Source organism: Amblyraja radiata, chromosome 6 (genome assembly GCF_010909765.2).
Source record: "Amblyraja radiata isolate CabotCenter1 chromosome 6, sAmbRad1.1.pri, whole genome shotgun sequence".
Lineage (NCBI taxonomy): Eukaryota > Metazoa > Chordata > Chondrichthyes > Rajiformes > Rajidae > Amblyraja > Amblyraja radiata.
Genome location: NC_045961.1, coordinates 46,254,263 through 46,273,567, shown reverse-complemented (window position 1 = coordinate 46,273,567; position 19,305 = coordinate 46,254,263). Strand labels below are relative to the sequence as shown.

Sequence of the window (19,305 nt, the reverse complement as noted above, 5' to 3'; positions counted from 1 at the left end):
CAGAGCAAAGTTAGGCAATAATACAAAGTGGAAATAAGCAATCTTGTTAATGTCACAGTCTGCAACATGCTGACTTGTTTTGCCTCCATGTCTTGCAAATCTTTGAGTTTAAAAATCTTTAAGTTGTTTACATTGTCCTTAAATAGCCATGTCCTAGCATATCCCTAAATTTCATCCCTATAATTTCCCAAGATCTCAAAATTCTTCTAAATTTTGCCAATCAATAGGCAACATGTCATAATTTGACACCATCATTGTTTCTGAAAACCTGTTCGCCACTCTTCTTCCCTCCTTTTTAACTGCTTAAACCTTTCAGTTGCTTATCCTGATACGATCTGTGTTGTTATGTCCCAAATAACACAGTTGTCAAATGCTTTAACACTTTAAAAGCACTTTATGAATAATCAATAGGAGAATGATATTGCATTAGACATGAAAATGTGACTCCATGTAGTTCTTTATCATTTCACAATGTCATAAAATAGCTTTACAGATTTACACCCATAATATGTATCCCACTAAAAACACTGAAATAGATTAACAATTTGTAAGGTTTCCTTCCCTTGAAAAGCATTAGGAAATGCTGTTTTGGCACAAATAATTGTCATGTGTTGTGTGGTACTGTTGTATATGTTGTACTTCCCAATCTTATGTTCTCTTATTGCTGATCTGCGTTAACCTTTTTTTACATTTGTATGTATTAATAACCTGTAAGAAGTTGATATTGGCACTGTAGTGGGTTCAGTAAAACCTAGTTAAATTGTGCAGTTATAGTCTGTTAATGGGCTGTTTAGAAGCATATTAAATTAGTTTAAGGCTCCATATTTTCCATGAGTAATTTACAAGAGTAGTAAAGTTCTGTTTTTGTTAAATGTTTGAATTGTCTCCGGGGAGGGAGCGGCCGCTTCAGACATTCCAAGCCGCTGAGGAGTGTTCACCCGATGCCGGAGTTCCAGCTTCCCGGCAAGAGGGCCTGAAAACATCGGACTGGCTGAGGAGGCCACAAATAGGCCCCAACCTTGGGTGGACTATGAGGAGGAGGAGAACTGGACTTTTTGGTGCCTTCCCTCACAATGGATTCTGCTGTGGGGGGGATGTTTAATGTTGAATCCTATAGTGTACTGTGTCTTTTTTATTTTTTATTTTATATGGATGTATGGAAATCTAATTTCTTCTCTGTAAAGCACTTTGGCTTTAAAGTGATTTGATTTAAAAGTGCTATATAAATAAAAATTACTTACTTACTTACTAATTGTGCTTTCATATAGGAACATTCTGTTAAATCAAAAAAGAAAAAAAAGAAATCAAAGAAAGACAAAAAAGTGAAAAAAAGGAACAAGTCAAAAGAAAAGACTGATACATTCAGTGACAGTTCTTCTGTAAGTGTGGTATCAATTAGCAAAATAACATTTGAAATGGGGGGAAAACATAAATGTAACTGCTTAAAAACTGTAAACGTGGCTTTTATTTTCTGGATACTATTTTCCCCTGATTGTCAGTATGGACAGGCTAGAGAATTAAAGAGATTGGGATACATTCCACGGCACTGTAATGTTGGCACTCGACATGCTAATTAATGGTGTTTTAAGTGATTTCTATTTATTTAATTACTTACAATTGTTTGGATTATTTAAATATTTTTTAGTTGTTTATAACTGTGTTTTATGAAGCCTAGTGAGGCTGCCCATGGGCGAGGTCAAAATGGTTAAGTCCATTTCCCTCCACAGATACTGATCCACCAAGTTTGTCCAGCAATTGTAAGATTGGCATTGATGAGCCAATTAGAATTGCGGGGTGAATTTAAAGGTAAAGAACGTGGTAATTGCTGTTTCATCAAGTATATTAGTGATGAAACATTGAATGACATTTTTTAATAAGCAATGCATGATCAACATGGAAGTTAAATAATTTATCTTTACATTTAAACAAATTACTTAGATGAAGGGATTCAAAGTAACATTAGCAAATTTGCGGATGACACAAAGCTGGGTGGCAGTGTGAACTGTGAGGAGGATGCTATGAGAATGCAGGGTGACTTGGACAGATTGGGTGAGTGGGCAGATTCATGGCAGATGCAGTTTAATGTGGATAAATGTGAGGTTATCCACTTTGGTAGCAAAAACAGGAAGGCAGATTATTATCTAAATGGTGTCAAATTGGAAAAAGGAGAAGTACAATGGGATCTGGGGGTCCTTGTTCATCAGTCAATGAAAGTAAGCATGCAGGTACAGCAGGCAGTGAAGAAAGTGAATGGCATGTTGGCCTTCATAACTAGAGGAATTGAGTATAGGAGCAAATAGGTCCCTCTGCGGTTGTATAGGGCCCTAGTGAGACCACACCTGGAGTATTGTGTGCAGTTTTGGTCCCCTAATTTGAGAAAGGACATTATTGCTATTGAGGGAGTGCAGCGTAAGTTTACAAGGTTAATTCCCGGGATAGCGGGACTGTCATATGCTGAAAGAATGGAGCGGCTGGGCTTGTATACTCTGGAGTTTAGAAGGATGAGAGGGGATCTTATTGAAACATATAAGATTATTAAGGGTTTGGACATGCTAGAGGCAGGAAACATGTTCCCGATGTTGGGGGAGTCCAGAACCAGGGGGCCACTGTTTAAGAATAAGGGGTAAGCCATTTAGAACGGAGATGAGGAAACACTTTTTCACATAGAGAGTTGTGAGTCTGTGGAATTCTCTGTGTCAGAGGGCGGTGGAGGTTGGTTCTCTGGACACTTTCAAGGGAGAGCTAGATAGGGCTCTTAAAGATGGCGGAGTCTGAGGATATGGGGAGAAGGGGAGAAGGCAGGAACGGGGCACTGATTGGGGATGATCAGCCATGATCACATTGAATGGCACTGCTGGCTCGAAGGGTCGAATGGCCTACTCATGCACATATTATCTATTGTCTATTAAATGCTATTAATGTGTTTGTCATTGTTAACAAAATATATTTCAATTGACTATTTTCATTTAGAGTTCTGAGCTAAAATGGGTTGAATCTACTGGTTCGCTTCCTGACAACATTCAGAAGCCCTGGAAAATCAAGGAAGAACAATTATGTTCTTCAGAAAAAACAGACTCTGTTCAGGTAGCAAAGAACTTTTCAGGATTGTGGAATATTATAATTTAAAAATAAGTAAAACAGATTTAAGGAAAACTCGCAAAACATTTTAAAAGGTAGCGGGTGCATGGAACAAGCTGCTGGAGAAGGTAGTTTAGGCAGATACTATCATAACATTTGAACAGGTACATGGATAGGTTAGGTTTAGAGGCTTATGGGCCTCTGGATATGGCAAGTGGGACAGGTATAGATGGGGCATGTAGGTCTTGTTTTTAACTTTTTTTAAAAAGATGTATTGATGAGGTCAGTGGGGTTGATATAATCTTGATGGACTTCATTAAGGCCTTTAACAAGGTCTCACATGCACAATTGTTCCAAAACCTGGAGGCATTGCAACACAGTGACAGCTGGTGGAGCTGCTGCCTCATAGCGCCAGAGACCTGGGCATGATCCTTACATTGGGTGTTGTCTGTGTGGAGTTTGCACATTCTCCCTGTGACCGCGTGGGTTTTCGCCAGGTGCTCCGGTTGTCCCTTGTTTGTAGGAAGTGGAATAACATAGAACGTGAAAACAGTTGATTGATTGTGGGCATTGTCTTGGTGGGCTGAAGGGCCTGTTTTCATGCTATATTTCTAAATTATTTTCAGTTATATCTTGCACTGAATGTTGTATCCTTTATCTGTGCACTGTAGATGGCTTGATTGTATCCATGTATAGTCTTTTCTCTGACTGGATAGCACGCAAGCAAAGGCTTTCCACTGTACCTCGGTACACATGACAATAATAAACTAAACTAAACATCTAGGGTGTGTTAGCAAATTAGTTCGAAATTGGCTTGGTAATAGGAGGTAAGGGTGGAAAGTTGTGTTTGTGATTGGAAATCTGTGGCCAGTGGTGTATCAGGGATAGGTCCTGTGACTCTGTGCTGTTATAAATATTAATGGTTCAATATTGTTTTTAAATTTCAATTAAATTCTCAAAGCTGATCTCCGTGTCTTAGGTTTCCCTTATCGGTTGTTTCTTTTGTCTTCGGTTGCCGTTGATATCAGTTCTTGGGAGTCCAGCATATGATCAGTTAGACTTTGTAATCAATCACAGTAAAATTCTCAAAGACAGCATTCATGGAAATTTAAATTTTAAACATTTGAAAATATAAATTGGAATATATATATATATGAAATGGAGGGGGTAACGTTAAAATATTTTCATAATTTTAAAATTCATTTTTTGAAATAGTTATCTAAACGAATGACAATCCACACTTTGAAAATTAATTTAAATAAAGGGCCAGAAATTTGGGAAAAGTAATTATGATTCAGGTCATTATTAAAAATTAATTTACATCTAATGAAACAAGATGTAATATTTCTTAGGAAATTCAATTAATATCAGAATTTCTAATCAATCTTTGATTCCTAAAGAACATGCTGATGATCGCAGCAAAAAGCATTCCCAATGAAGGAGCAGAAAAATATTGATATACCTTCTGGATTTCATTGCATATTTACATTTTCTGGAAGATGCTTAACAGTTTGAGATAATGGAGGTGAATATTGACAACTTTGTCATGATATCTGAGATTGTACAACCAAAAACAATGTTGGATGTTGCAGGGCTTAGAATTAATTAGAACACTGCGGAGAATTGAGCAAATGTCCTTTCCAAAAAATATATTGTCAGCATAAATAGGCTGTCGCTCCAAGAAACCAAGAGAAAGGGTCCATTCTACGTCAAAAGTCACCTGCAGAACATTTCTTGTACATTGGATATCTTAATTTATGAGGCAAATGCATTCTGTGATGTATTCATTCTGTACTAGAGGGAAGAATGGATGACGTTAGACTTCATGTCCTTAAAGTCCATATCCACTTCGGAAATTCGAGCTGGAAAACAGAAGGAAAAAGAAATAAAGCAAGAGCGAGCACAAGCCATTGAACAGGTAATGGAATTAATCTCAAATAAACATGCCCAAGGCAACCAATAAATAAAGACATAATATTGTCAAATAATAATTTTGTTCATGCTGGATAATATCACTGCAACTGTATTAACTTGATGACTTGAGAATTAAGGGACTGAAGTTTAGGGGTAACATGAGGGGGAACTTCTTTACTCAGAGAGTGGTAGCTGTGTGGAATGAGCTTCCAGTGAAGGTGGTGGAGGCAGGTTCGTTTTTATCATTTAAAAATAAATTGGATAGTTATATGGATGGGAAAGGAATGGAGGGTTATGGTCTGAGCGCAGGTATATGGGACTAGGGGAGACTATGTGTTCGGCACGGACTAGAGGGGTCGAGATGGCCTGTTTCCGTGCTGTAATTGTTATATGTTATATGTTATATGTTAACACAATTCAAAATATAATGATCTGTCAACTGCCGCCAAATGTTGGTTAGAACTATCTTTCTGCTCACAGCACCTTAAATTTCTTACATTAGTTTTGAAGTGCTGGCCTGATTTGACTCTTCCACACTACTGACAGAGAAAAAATATTGCAATTGAAGGTTATGCACGTAGAGTTTAGTGTTGTTAATGTAATTACAGAATCTATATAACAATATAGACAGTTGAAAATATTGCTGGAATACCTAAAAAAAATAGAATATCTGAATACAGTCAGAGACCCGGGTTTGATCCTGACTGCGGGTGCTGTCTGTATGGAGTTTGTATGTTCTCCCTGTGACTTATCTGGGTTTTCGCCGGATGCTCCAGTTTCCTCCTACGCTCGAAAGATGTACAGGTTTGAAGGTTAATTGGCTTCACTAAAATTGTTTATTATCTCTGCTATATGTGTAGGATAGTGTTAGTGTGGGGGGAGGGGATCGCTGCTTGGTGCGGACTCAATGAGCCGAAGGGCCTGATTCTCCGCTGTATATCTAAACCAAACTAAAATATATTTTGTCCACTTTTGAAAGCAGAAGCAGCTGCAAAGCTTATTATCATGAGAGTGATGTGACGTGGAGTGCTCTACTTCTCCTGTAAAATGAGGAAGATGAGGGGGGAGACTTTAAACTAGAATGGTTGGGGCGAGGGACTCAAATAGAGAAAGCTAGTAGACAGAATGGGAGGCAGGAAGCAGAAAAGAGAAGCACTCGGACACAAGAGGAGAAAGAAAAAAAAGGAAATAAACAGAGAAGAAGAGACGGGGGGTTTCTTAAATGTGCATATTTTAATGCTAGGAGCATTGTAAGAAAGGTGGATGAGCTTAGAGTCTGGATAGACACCTGGAAGTATGATGTTGTGGCGATCAATGAAACATGGTTGCAGGAGGGCTGTGATTGGAAACTAAATATTCCAGGATTTCGTTGCTTCAGGTGTGATAGAATTGGAGGGGCAAGAGGTGGAGGTGTTGCATTGCTAGTCAGGGAAGATATTACAGCAGTGCTTTGGCAGGATAGATTGGAGGGCTCATCTAGGGAGGCTATTTGGGTGGAACTGAGAAGTGGGAAAGGTGTAGCAACACTTATAGGGGTGTATTATAGACCGCCAAATGGGGAACGAGAATTGTAAGGAGATAGCAGATATTAGTAGTAAGCACAAGGTAGTGATTGTGGGAGATTTCAACTTTCCACACATAGACTGGGAAACACATTCTGTAAATGGGCTGGATGGTTTGGAGTTTGTAAAATGTGTGCGGGATAGTTTTTTGCAGCAATACATAGAGGTACCTACTAGAGGAGGGGCAGTGCTGGACCTCCTGTTAGGAAATGAGATGGGACAGGTGGCGGAGGTATGCGTTGGGGAGCACTTCGGGTCCAGTGATCACAATACCATTAGTTTCAATATAATTATGGAGAAGGTCAGAACTGGACCTAGGGTTGAGATTTTTTATTGGAGAAAGGCTAACTTTGATGAGATGCGAGATGATTTAAAAGGAGTGAACTGGGATATTTTGTTTTATGGGAAAGATGTAGAAGAGAAATGGAGGACATTTAAAGGGGAAATTTTAAGAGTACAGAATCTTTATGTTCCTGTTCGGTTGAAAGGAAACAGTAAAAATTGGAAAGAGCCCTGGTTTTCAAGGGAAATTGGACATCTTGTTCGGAAAAAGAGGGAGATCTACAATAATTATAGGCAGCATGAAGTAAATGAGGTGCTTGAGGAGTATAAGGAATGTAAAAAGAATCTTAAAGAAATTAGAAAAGCTAAAAGAAGATATGAGGTTGCTTTGGCAAGTAAGGTGAAAGTAAATCCAAAGGGTTTCTACAGCTATATTAATAGCAAAAGGATAACGAGGGATAAAATTGGTCCATTGGAGAGACAGAGTGGACAGCTATCTGCAGAGCCAAAAGAGATGGGGGAGATATTGAACAATTTCTTTTCTTCGGTATTCACCAAGGAGAAGGATATTGAATTATGTGAGGTAAGGGAAACTAGTAGAGTAGCTATGGATACTATGAGTTTCAAAGTAAAAGAAGTACTGACACTTTTGAAAAATATAAAAGTGGATAAGTCTCCAGGTCCTGACAGGATATTCCCTAGGACATTGAGGGAAGTTAGTGTAGAAATAGCCGGGGCTATGACAGAAATATTTCAAATGTCATTAGAAACGGGAATAGTCCCCGAGGATTGGCGTACTGCGCATGTTGTTCCATTGTTTAAAAAGGGTTCTAAGAGTAAACCTAGCAATTATAGACCTGTTAGTTTGACTTCAGTGGTGGGCAAATTAATGGAAAAGATACTTAGAGATAATATATATAAGCATCTGGATAAACAGGGTCTGATTAGGAACAGTCAACATGGATTTGTGCCTGGAAGGTCATGTTTGACTAATCATCTTGAATTTTTTGAAGAGGTTACTGGGGAAATTGACGAGGGTAAAGCAGTGGATGTTGTCTATATGAACTTTAGTAAGGCCTTTGACAAGGTTCCTCATGGAAGGTTGGTTAAGAAGGTTCAACTGTTGGGTATAAATGCAGGAATAGCAAGATAGATTCAACAGTGGCTGAATGGGAGAAGCCAGAGGGTAATGGTGGATGGCTGTTTGTCGGGTTGGAGGCAGGTGACTAGTGGGGTGCCTCAGGGATCTGTGTTGGGTCCTTTGTTGTTTGTCATGTACATCAATGACCTGGATGAAGGGGTGGTAAATTGGATTAGTAAGTATGCAGATGATACCAAGATAGGGGGTGTTGTGGATAATGAAGAGGATTTCCAAAGTCTACAGAGTGATTTAGGCCATTTGGAAAAATGGACTGAAAGATGGCAGATAGAGTTTAATGCTGATAAATGTGAGGTGCTACACCTTGGCAGGACAAATCAAAATAGGACGTACATGGTAAATGGTAGGGAATTGAAGAATACAGTTGAACAGAGGGATCTGGGAATAACCGTGCATAGTTCCTTGAAGGTGGAATCTCATATAGATAGGGTGGTAAAGAAAGCTTTTGGTATGCTAGCCTTTATAAATCAGAGCATTGAGTATAGAAGCTGGGATGTAATGTTAAAATTGTACAAGGCATTGGTGAGACCAAATCTGGAGTATGGTGTACAATTTTGGTCGCCCAATTATAGGAAGGATGTCAACAAAATAGAGAGAGTACAGAGGAGATTTACTAGAATGTTGCCTGGGTTTCAACAACTAAGTTACAGAGATAGGTTGAATAAGTTAGGTCTTTATTCTCTGGAGCGCAGAAGGTTAAGGGGGGACTTGATAGAGGTCTTTAAAATGATGAGAGGGATAGACAGAGTTGATGTGGACAAGCTTTTCCCTTTGAGAATAGGGAAGATTCAAACAAGAGAACATGACTTCAGAATTAAGGGACAGAAGTTTAGGGGTAACATGAGGGGGAACTTCTTTACTCAGAGAGTGGTAGCGGTGTGGCATGAGCTTCCAGTGGAAGTGGTGGCGGCAGGTTCGTTGGTATAATTTAAAAATAAATTGGATAGGCATATGGATGAGAAGGGAATGGAGGGTTATGGTATGAGTGCAGGCAGGTGGGACTAAGGGAAAAAAGTTGTTCGGCACGGACTTGTAGGGCCGAGATGGCCTGTTTCCATGCTGTAATTGTTATATGGTTATATGAGGGAGAAGTATTCATGACAACTACATTTGCAGGAAGAGACCCTCTGCAGCTCTGCTTGAATGTATATGATCCCCATAATTGTCTATAAGCTTAGATCAATTAGTCCTGTACCAGTTTGCATATTTCAAACTTCCATGTGACTCTTAGTTTCTGTGTTGTGGGTAATTAAGTAACTTTCACAAGATAAATTTTCAATCTACTATATCATTATTAATAAATTGCTAATCAAAAATTGTATTGATTATATTCATATACACTATTCTGTGTAATATTAACCAACTTTTAAAAAAATGAACACTTAAATTTGCTTACATAGCACAGTAAAGTCATAGCCTAGTATCAAGAGACTAGAGCTTTTTCCAGAAACAATTCTGACGTATGCTCAGCACCCTTTCTTTCACAGATATTGCTTGACTTGAGTGGTTTCAAAATGTATTTCTAATAAATATTTTAGTTCTTAGTTCTGTGTATCTGTGCCTCATTTTTCCAAGAACCCTTTTATAACAACAGTAACTGGAGGAATTCAAACTATTTTTCATTATATTATAAATATGTATCGAATTAATTAATTGATTTTACTTATTTCTAGGCTGAAATAGACAAAAGAGAATTAAATCCATTTTGGAAAAATGGAGGAATAGGCTTGCCATCTGCACGGAGTGACTCAGCAGAAACTCAAAAAGGTAAATTTGAATTTCACTCAATTTATTTTTGAGCAATATTTTAATTGCAGCTAGATGCCAATGTGCACCTTGTTCATTTGCAAAGTTGTGGCCTTCTCAGTGACATTGATAACAATTTGTTTTTAATAAGTAGATTGAAAGATTGAGGAGCATGGTCGATTTATAAGGTAAATAATATTAGGTTCCGGAAAGGAGGTTAATTTATCAGCATTTTGTGTGAATGGAGTTATAGGAGTTGTAGCTGCAACTCTTGGACACTACGAACCATGTTACAGTACAAAGGATTCCATGGGTAAAACACGAGGACGAATTGGTTAACGGGCAAGAGAGGACTAGGAAGGAGAGGGCAAAATTTCGTATCAGAAGGAAATGGAAGCACAAGAAAGAATAGAGCCGGTTGACCAGATGGTCTTAGTATACTTGCAAAACTTAAATCCATATGCCTCTTGCACTTCTTGAAAGCAATGCCAGAGGGGGACGAGCGATAAGGTTTTAAGGCAACACTTTGGTGAAAAGAAACCATGAGTTTTCTTTGTTATCTGGGATAATCTTACATTATTGAATAATTTAGCAGAGATATTTGACACAATGTGTTCAGTATTGTGTTCAGTTTTAGTCACTCTGCTACAGGAAATATGCCATTAAGCTGGAACAGTGCAGAGAAGATTTACAAGGAAGTGTCATTAAGATTCATGAAGATCACAGGTGATCTTCCATCTCTTATATTTACCTGCGCTCTCTCTATGTCTTGTTCAGAAATGTATTTATGTGTTTGAATGAACACAACAACTGAGCTTGTGCAGTCTTCTGCAGTAGAGAATTCTGCAGTTCAACAACCACTAAGTGAAGAAGTTTCCCCTAATCCTTTTACAAAACTACAGGAGACACATTGTGCATCTAACCTTTCAAACCCTTTAAGATTTTTTAATGTTCAGATGAGATTTCCTCTCAATTTTCTGAATCTCAAAAAACACTAGAGAACTTAGATCTACTTGGCCTATCCTCATATGTCAAACTTGTAATTCCTGAAACCAGTATAATGAATCTGCACTGCACTCCCTCTGAAGCAAACACATTTATTCTTGAGTAGGGAGGCCAAAACTGCATACAATACCAGGTGTGATCTATTTAAGGACCTATACAATTGCAATAAGGTATCTTCATTCCTGTACTTCACACAATGGCACAGCTGGTAGAGCTGCTGACCCACAATACCAAAGACTTGGGTTTGATCCTGACCTCGGGTGCTGTCCATTCTTCCTTTGACCGGCATGCGTTTCCCCTGGCTGCTTCTGTTTCTGACCACATCCCAAAGACGTGCAGGGTTTCAAGGTTAATTGTGCTCTGTAAACTGTCCTTGTGTGTAGGGAGCAGATGAAAAAGGGATAACATAGAACTACTGTGAATGGATGAACGATGTTCGGCATGGATTAAAGAGCCTCTCATAGTAAAGAGTAACAAGCAACGTGTTCTCCTGATCATGTTGGACCTGTATGATGGCTTCCAATGACTCATACAAGTACATATCATTTATTTTGAACACTGCCACTAACCAATCAGTCACCACTTTATGTTTAGGAAAGAACTGCAGATGCTTGTTTAAATTAAAGTAGACACAAAATGCTGGAGTAACTCAGCGGGACAGGCAGCATCTCTGGAGAGAAGGAATGGGTGATGTTTCGAGTCGAGACCCTTCTTCAGATTCGTTTCAGGTTGAGACCCTTCTTCAGAGGGTCTCGACCCAAAACATCCCCCATTCCTTCTCTCCGGAGATGCTGCCTGACCCGCTGAGTTTCTCCAGCATTTTGTGTCCACCACTAAGTTTTACTGTTACATGCATTGAAGGCAATGACCGCACTTTTCCACATCATATTCAATCACAGCGTTCTTGCCCACTCACTCAGCTTGTCCATATCCACATGAAGCTCTTTACACCTTCAGCCATACTCACAATCTTGTATCATTCAGTGTCATCCACAAACCTGGACATTTCATCCTCAGCCAAATCATTGATATAGATTGTGAATGGCTCGGCCAAAGCACTGATCTCTGTGGACCCTACTAGTCATAGCCTTCCCACCTGGGAATGATCTTTTCTTCCATGACCAAAAATCACTTGCTAAACCCGTCAGGATATCACCCTAATTCCAACCTTGATAATCAACATCGTTTGCGGGACCTTGCCAAACACATGAGGAGAATCCGCATACAACACATTCACTGGTTTTCCCACTTACATATTCCACAAGTCATTTTCAAACTCCACCTGGCGGGTGAAAGTGACTTTACTTTCAATTACAAAAGAATAGGAAGTGTCGTGCAGAAGTGCAAGGTAATTATTCTACAGGAGTGAGATAGAAAGTGATGTTCACTATGATTCTCACAAGGCATTGAAATGTGATGATACTAAAAATGGAGTATAAACATTAATAAAATTAGGCTTTAGAATGTTTTAGTTATAGCGTGGAACAGCGATCAGCCACACACTAGTTCTATACTAGGAAAAGTAGGGGCAGTTTACAGAAGCTACAAACCTGCACGACTTTGGGATGTGAGAGGAAACTGAAGCACCTGGAGAAAACCCACACAGTCACAGGGAGAACATACAAACTCCATACAGGCAGCACCCCTAGTCGGATTCAAACCAAGGTCTTGGCGCTGTGAGATAGCAGTTCTACCACTGCGCCACTGTGCCACCCATGCTTTTTTTCAAATTTTCCCTTATTGGAAGTTATTGAAGTTTGTAAGGAAAACAAAATGTTCTGGAGGCAGGTATCTTTGACTTAGTCCGTACACATTAGATTTTAAAAATATTTACTGCCTGTTCTGTCGAATTATAGGCTATTATTTATATTACAAATAAATTCTGCAAGAGTGCATTTTGATGCTTGGAAGATAGGTCTTATAGGTGTGTCGAGGAAAGATTAGATTTAAAATTCTAATTTTGCTCCTATGTTAGAGCAAAGGTATCGTGGACAAACATATAACATTGTATGATTTGGTAGTTAATCAATCAGTGTTAATCTTTGTTAATCTTTTAGTGAATTACATCCATACATTAGCAACTAGGGATTTTGTCTGTACAATGAGGAACTCCTCACCCTATTTCCTCACTACCTTTCCTCCTGAAATGAGTGCAGTTTGGCTTCTTTCAACAGCTATCTGAAGAGCCGTTTCTAAGATAGCTTATTCTCACTGGTGTTGTGCTTTTAGATGCAGAGGGATGTGTGAACTAAGGAAAAATAATTTTGGATGGGAATAGAGGTGAGGTGCCTTGGGAAATGGTGATAAACACCATCCCATTTTGCTGAGAATTTTTTATCAATTAGTATTTATTTGATTTATCATATATAGAGCATTCTGGCATAGTATTTTAGATTAGTAGACAATCCTGGTCTCAAATATTGCAAATTTAAATAAAATTGTAGTTAGTTTGTACATAACATTTTCATTTAATTGAACTTAAATATTTATTTCCAACCTTTTTGAACCAATAGCTGCTTTAATAGAAGATGGTGGGCTAAGTTGGCTGAGGCGTTCCCTTCAACGCATGAAGGAAGAGGCGGAGAGGAAACCATGTCAACTGGAGGATATCATTGCTGAGAGATATGGAGTAAGAGCTTTTTAATCTAACTAATTAAAATGATTTGTTTCTGCTTTTTTTAACCTTCAGCTTTTAATTTCCAATTTTTAAATATTGCCTCAGTTTCTGCATATTTAGATGGGAAACCACATTCTGATGGATTCTATCCTTATAGAATTCCCTTAAGTCTGCAAATGTTTTCCTTAAATGCTGTTGGATTTAACAGATTATATTGACTTTATTTGCTTTGCAAATGTAGTATTTCATTGTTCTCATTTTTGTTTTACTTTTTTACAAGTTTCTATGATGTATATGAAACATGTTTATTTTCAACAAATATAGATGTTTAGTTTGAACTTAGTTCATTGTCACGTGGACAGAGGTACAGTGAAAAGCTTTTTGCTGTGTGCTAACCTGTTTGCGAAAAGACTTTACATGATTATAATTGAGCCGTCCACAGTGTACAGATACATGATAAAGGAAATAACGTTTATCATCAATAATAGTGCCCAAGAAGGTGACGTGCCTCAATGACTATCGACCAGTGGCACTAATGTCTGTGGTGATGAAGTGCTTTGAGAGGTTGATCATGGTGCATATCAACTCCTACCTCAACAAGAACCTCGACCCACTGCAGTTCGCTTACTGCCACAACGGATCAACTGTGGATGCGATCTCACTGGCTCTCCACTCCGCTCTGGACCACTTGGACAACAAAAACTCATATGTCAGGCTGTTATTCATTGACTACAGCTCGGCGTTTAATATGATCATCCCCTCCAAGCTGGTTACCAAGTTCTCAGATCTGGGTCTCTGCGTATCCCTCTGCAATTGGATCCTCGACTTCCTCATCCACAGACCACAGTCTGTCTGTATTGGTGGAAATGTGTCATCCTCGATAACAATCAGCAAGGGAGCACCTCAAGGCTGCGTGCACAGCCCCCTGCTTTACTCACTCTATACTCATGACTGTGTGCACTATACTCATGACATAGTGCGAACTCCATCATCAAGTTCGCCGACGACACCACTGTTGTGGGACGAATCACTGATGGTGACGAGTCAGAGTATAGAAGTGAGATTGACCAAATGGTGCCAGCACCATAACCTGGCTCTCAACACCAGCAAAACCAATGAACTGATTGTGGACTTTGGAAGGGGTAGGATAGGGACCCACAATCTCGTTTATATCAACGGAACGATGGTGGAAAGGGTCAAGAACTTCAAATTCCTGTGCGTGTATATTTCCGAAGATCTTTCCTGGTCCCAGCACACTGATGCAATTATAAAGAAAGCACATCAGTGCCTCTACTTCCTGAGAAGATTACGGAGAGTCGGTATGTCAAAGAGGACTCTCTCGAACTTCTACAGGTGCACAGTAGAGAGCATGCTGACTGGTTGCATCGTGGCTTGGTTCGGCAACTTGAGCGTCCAGGAGCAGAAAAGAATGCAGAAAGTTGTGACCACTGCCCATTCCATCATCGGCTCTGACCTCCCTACCATCGAAGGAATCTATCGCAGTCGCTGCCTCAAAAGGCTGCCAACATCATCAAGGACCCACACCATCCTGGTCACACACTCATCTCTCCGCTGCCATCAGGTAGAAGGTACAAGAGCCTGAAATCTGGTACATCCAGGTTCATGAACAGCTTCTTCCCCACAACCATCAGGCTATTAAATTCGCTATCAAACAAACTCTGAACTATAACAGCCAATTGCACTTTATCTGTTTATTTATGTGTATATATATGGTCTATGCTATATAGACACACTGAACTGTTCTGTATTTATGCTTACTATATTCTGTTGTGCTGCAGCAAGCAAGAATTTTATTGTCCTATCTGGGACACATGACAATAAACTCTCTTGACTCGACTTGACGTTTAGTGTGTTCTCTATTATTATTCATGGGCTTGAAGCTATGATGGGTAAAATTGATTTAATCGGATCAATATTTTAATTGCAAAGCCTTTTGGTTTTAGATTGAAATGATAAACGTAATCCAAATAGAAAGATCTGGTAATTGTGAATATTTCTTATTTTCTCCTTCCCCATTAGTCTGTGGAAATATTCCAGGAAAAGCTACAAGCTGCTGAAAAAGTCGTAGCATCAAAACGTCAAAAAGGCACTGAAAGGAGTTGGAGAGGTTCTGGGGAAAAACCAAGGAACTGGACTTCTGATCACAGCGAAAAGAGAAAAAATGATTATGGAAGGGGACAAAATAGAGGCAAAGTTGGACATGGGGAAGGTGACAGTACTGTTGAAAGAAAAAAAACAGCAATAAATCTTCAGGATCAATTCAAATGGAAAAAGGATAAAGAAAGACATGAACTGGCCAATAGATGTAGAGACAAAAGTAAATCTCGTGAAAGGGAGGTGGAAATTGAGCATGATAAAGATCAATATAGAGAATCCAGAATCCACAAAGAGAAACATAAGGAGACACAACAAAAAAATAGTTATGCCAGAGGTTTAGGAAGTAATTGTTTCCATGAAAGAAGGGAAGATAAATATTTTCCCTTCACTGATTTAAAATCTAAGTTTATGAAGCCTGAGGACTTTGAAAGTAAAAACAGCAAATGGGGTATCAGGTCTCCAAGCTGTTCTAATCGGTTGTCAGAATCACAACCTTTCCACAGTAGTAGTTTTCAAAAGCCGGATCACAGTAGTGACAATATATCAACATGGAGCAGATCTAATAGTGGGGAATGCTCATCGCAACAACCTACATCAATGCCACAACAGAGAATTGAAGAAATGCCAAATCTATCAGATGAACGGACAGAGACCAAGCCTGGGGAAAACAGTCCTGTGCAAATAGCAGATCCTGAAGACCAGCACAAGTCAAGCACCAGGTATGTGTACTTTAATAAACTTTCAAGCTTCAGAGCATTTATTTTGTTTCATACTGATATTGTATGGTTTGTGATGTGTCAGAAAGTATCCTAGAGACCATTGAATTGATTTAAGACATCTTCCTTCTAGGTACTCATTTAATAGTTTAAACTACTGCTAATTAGGAAGGATATATTACAGAAATAACAAACTCTGATACACTAATATGGTGAAACTCTGCTGTGTGCTCATGCAGTTTCTTCAAGTTGTTGTCCCGTAATTGGCACAGTGACTTGGTAAAATCAGCACCAACCTCACATGTTGGAAATAGAGCATGTAAAATGGTGGGCAACTCCTTCATGCTGGAGAAGGGTCTCGACCATTCATGTTCTCTAAAGATGCTGCCTGATCTGCTAAGTTACTCCAGTATTTTGTATTGTTTTCTCATACGTTTGGTCATATAAAAGGGTCATAAAATATGAGTTGGGATGTTCTTCCACTGTTAGTATACTGGTCATAAATGCGTGTTAGCTTTGCTATTTGAATATTAGCGGCTCAGGTGGTGACTTTCTCCATTGACTGGTTTGCTCTACAAATAATCTGTGTAGAAATAGTAGGCCAAATGTCCTTGTTCCATGATTTTTATTCAATGCTTGCACTTTAAAAACACATACTTGATAGGTATTCAATTTGGGATTTTTTTTTCATGAAGAGCTTTGGTGTTTTTTTAAAGCCTTGAAGTGACTGGTATGGATGATAACGGGATAAATTGGATAAGTTGTGGAGATAGAAGTAAGTGATTGTGATTACAGTTTGGCGGTAGGATTGGTGGCTCTGTCATACACCAGCATAGGTGTATAGCTGTGTATGATCATACACGAGCCTGGGGTCAGGGTTGTGTCTCTTACGGTGTTGGATGCGGAGTTCATGTATTACTCTGTGACCTCCATCCTTTCGCAATATCCCCTATGCAAAGCTTAGTGGGTGGATGGTTGTTTTACACTGGTGCTGACACCACCTTCAAACATAAACATTGGGAAATATTTTATTCTTTAAATTCCACTCATTAATAAAATATTTGAGATGGTTGGATATATATTATTTTACTTTGCAAATCTTCATTTGCATGATAGAATTATGAAAAAAGTAGATCTAATTTTTTTTTCATAGTTTGAGGTTAATTTAACTTTTTCTATAATCTGATATTGAATAGATCTTCCTATTGTGGTCTGCTAACATGACAAATTTACCTTTATTCATCTGTTGAGATAATAGGAATATGAATCCTCATGTACCAACCTGTTACTTGTAAATTAAATTATGTCAGTCACAATTATAATAAAACGGATGACCTGAAGATGTTACTTTTGGAATTGGATGGTTAATAAATCTGATTCTGTGTCGTCCGATTGTTTTTGAACACAGCTATTTTGTTATCGGTTGTTGCAGTATACTCCAGTCTGCACGTCAGGGCTAATGACACCCACTGGAATCAGATATTGTGGTTTAAATAACTTCCAATTAACTAATTACTGCTAATGAATATGTTGAATGAAGGCTTCACTGCGTCATGGATGTACAAAACACTCATCTGTTCCAACTTTATTTGCATAGGTTAATAACGTTGATTAGAAATTCACAACTTGTATTTAAAATGTAAGGGAGAGAGACATGATAATTATATTTAACTTTCTGAATTGAAGTGGGAAATAAGGTAGCGCGTGACCCATGTTGAAATTTGGGTGTTGGGGATTGAGGGAGTCTAAATCCAGGTTAGGCCAATTTAGCACATAATCGTCTTAATAATGTCTTTCCTTGCTGAATGAAGTTCTGTTCATGCTGCACATAAAATGAAAGTGCAGACACCATTTTAAAATTATACCAGTAGTTTATTTAAAACCAATTTTTGATGAGGCTTGATTGTAGCCTACCTCAAAATGACAGCACCCTTCATATCATTCTTATTCTTCATATATTGAATATATTGCAGGTTTGAGGGGACAAGTGTCTTTCTGCTACATCAGTTTCAGTTTTGTTTATTGTCACATGTACTGTGGTACAGTGAAAAGCTTGTGCTGCGTGCTAACCAGCCAGCAGAAAGACAATACATGGTTACAATCAAGCCATTCGCAGTGTAGATACATGATAAGGGAATAGCGTTTAGTGCTAAGTAAAGCCAGTAAACAATTTCCTGTGTTCTTGTAGACTGGAGGGTGGGCAATAAAGTGGGAGGTGGGAGATTGGCGCATGTTCATGGGAGGCACCACATAAATGTTTATATTCTGCTCTTAAAATTGTTAAATGACGTGGATGAATTACCGTGGCTTTAATGCAATTAAAGGGCATGAAAAGCATAAAGTACGCAGTTTTCTGCTTATCCGAAGCTGAAAATGTGCATCTTTGCATATTTGTTATGGATGCAGAAAATTCTGAAGTGATATCTCTGAAAAATATTTCTAAAATGTGCGATGTAAGTTGACTAATAAATACGTCACTTTGGGATCTATATGGGAAAGTCATACATTTTACAAAGTATTCAAAATAAAAGCAAAGTCACTTTTATTCTCCATTTCAAGCACACTCTGTCCTTTGTTTCCGATACTGTTCCAGTGGAGTTCAATATAAATGTGAGGAGACTTCATCCTTTGATCCAGTACATCACAGGCTTCTGGATTCATCCATGAGTTTAAAATTGCAGATCATTTTTCTGCGGCTACCGTTTAGACTTCAATCAAATCATTCTTTTGATGTTTTATTCTATAATGCGTTTGCCTTGCATCTGTTGTTTAATCTTTCCTCTTTGCTCTTTTTTCTCCCCATATCTTTGCACCTTAGAACTTGTTTTATCTACAACAATTTGTTTGATTCAGAGAAAAGGTCATAAACCTGAAATATTAACTCAATCTCTTTCTGCAAATCCAGCATTATTGGTGTCTCCTATTTTTATTTTATCAACAGTAATCTGAAATCCATAAATAGGAACTAAAACCATGTGGGTCCAGAGGTTAAATTTAGATAAATAATATAATGGTAGTCTAAGCCACATGCACCTTTCATCATTATTTCATCAAAGGATTTCAATGAGTACTGACCTTATTGTTATATTACTTTCCAATTCATATTTA

The 19,305-nt window shown here is 38.5% G+C and overlaps 1 protein-coding gene across 2 annotated transcripts in view; it reads left to right on the top strand.

Moving 5' to 3' along the window:
• cwf19l2 (CWF19 like cell cycle control factor 2) overlaps positions 1 to 19,305 on the top strand; it is a 55,994-nt gene that overhangs the window by 14,708 nt on the left and 21,981 nt on the right. For both annotated transcript variants that reach the window (XM_033022682.1, XM_033022681.1), the window contains exons 3-8: positions 1,269 to 1,379; positions 2,971 to 3,084; positions 4,877 to 4,996; positions 9,669 to 9,762; positions 13,260 to 13,375; positions 15,404 to 16,200. In XM_033022682.1, the coding sequence (XP_032878573.1) occupies positions 1,269 to 1,379; positions 2,971 to 3,084; positions 4,877 to 4,996; positions 9,669 to 9,762; positions 13,260 to 13,375; positions 15,404 to 16,200 (1,352 nt within the window). The remainder of the gene's footprint in view (positions 1 to 1,268; positions 1,380 to 2,970; positions 3,085 to 4,876; positions 4,997 to 9,668; positions 9,763 to 13,259; positions 13,376 to 15,403; positions 16,201 to 19,305) is intronic.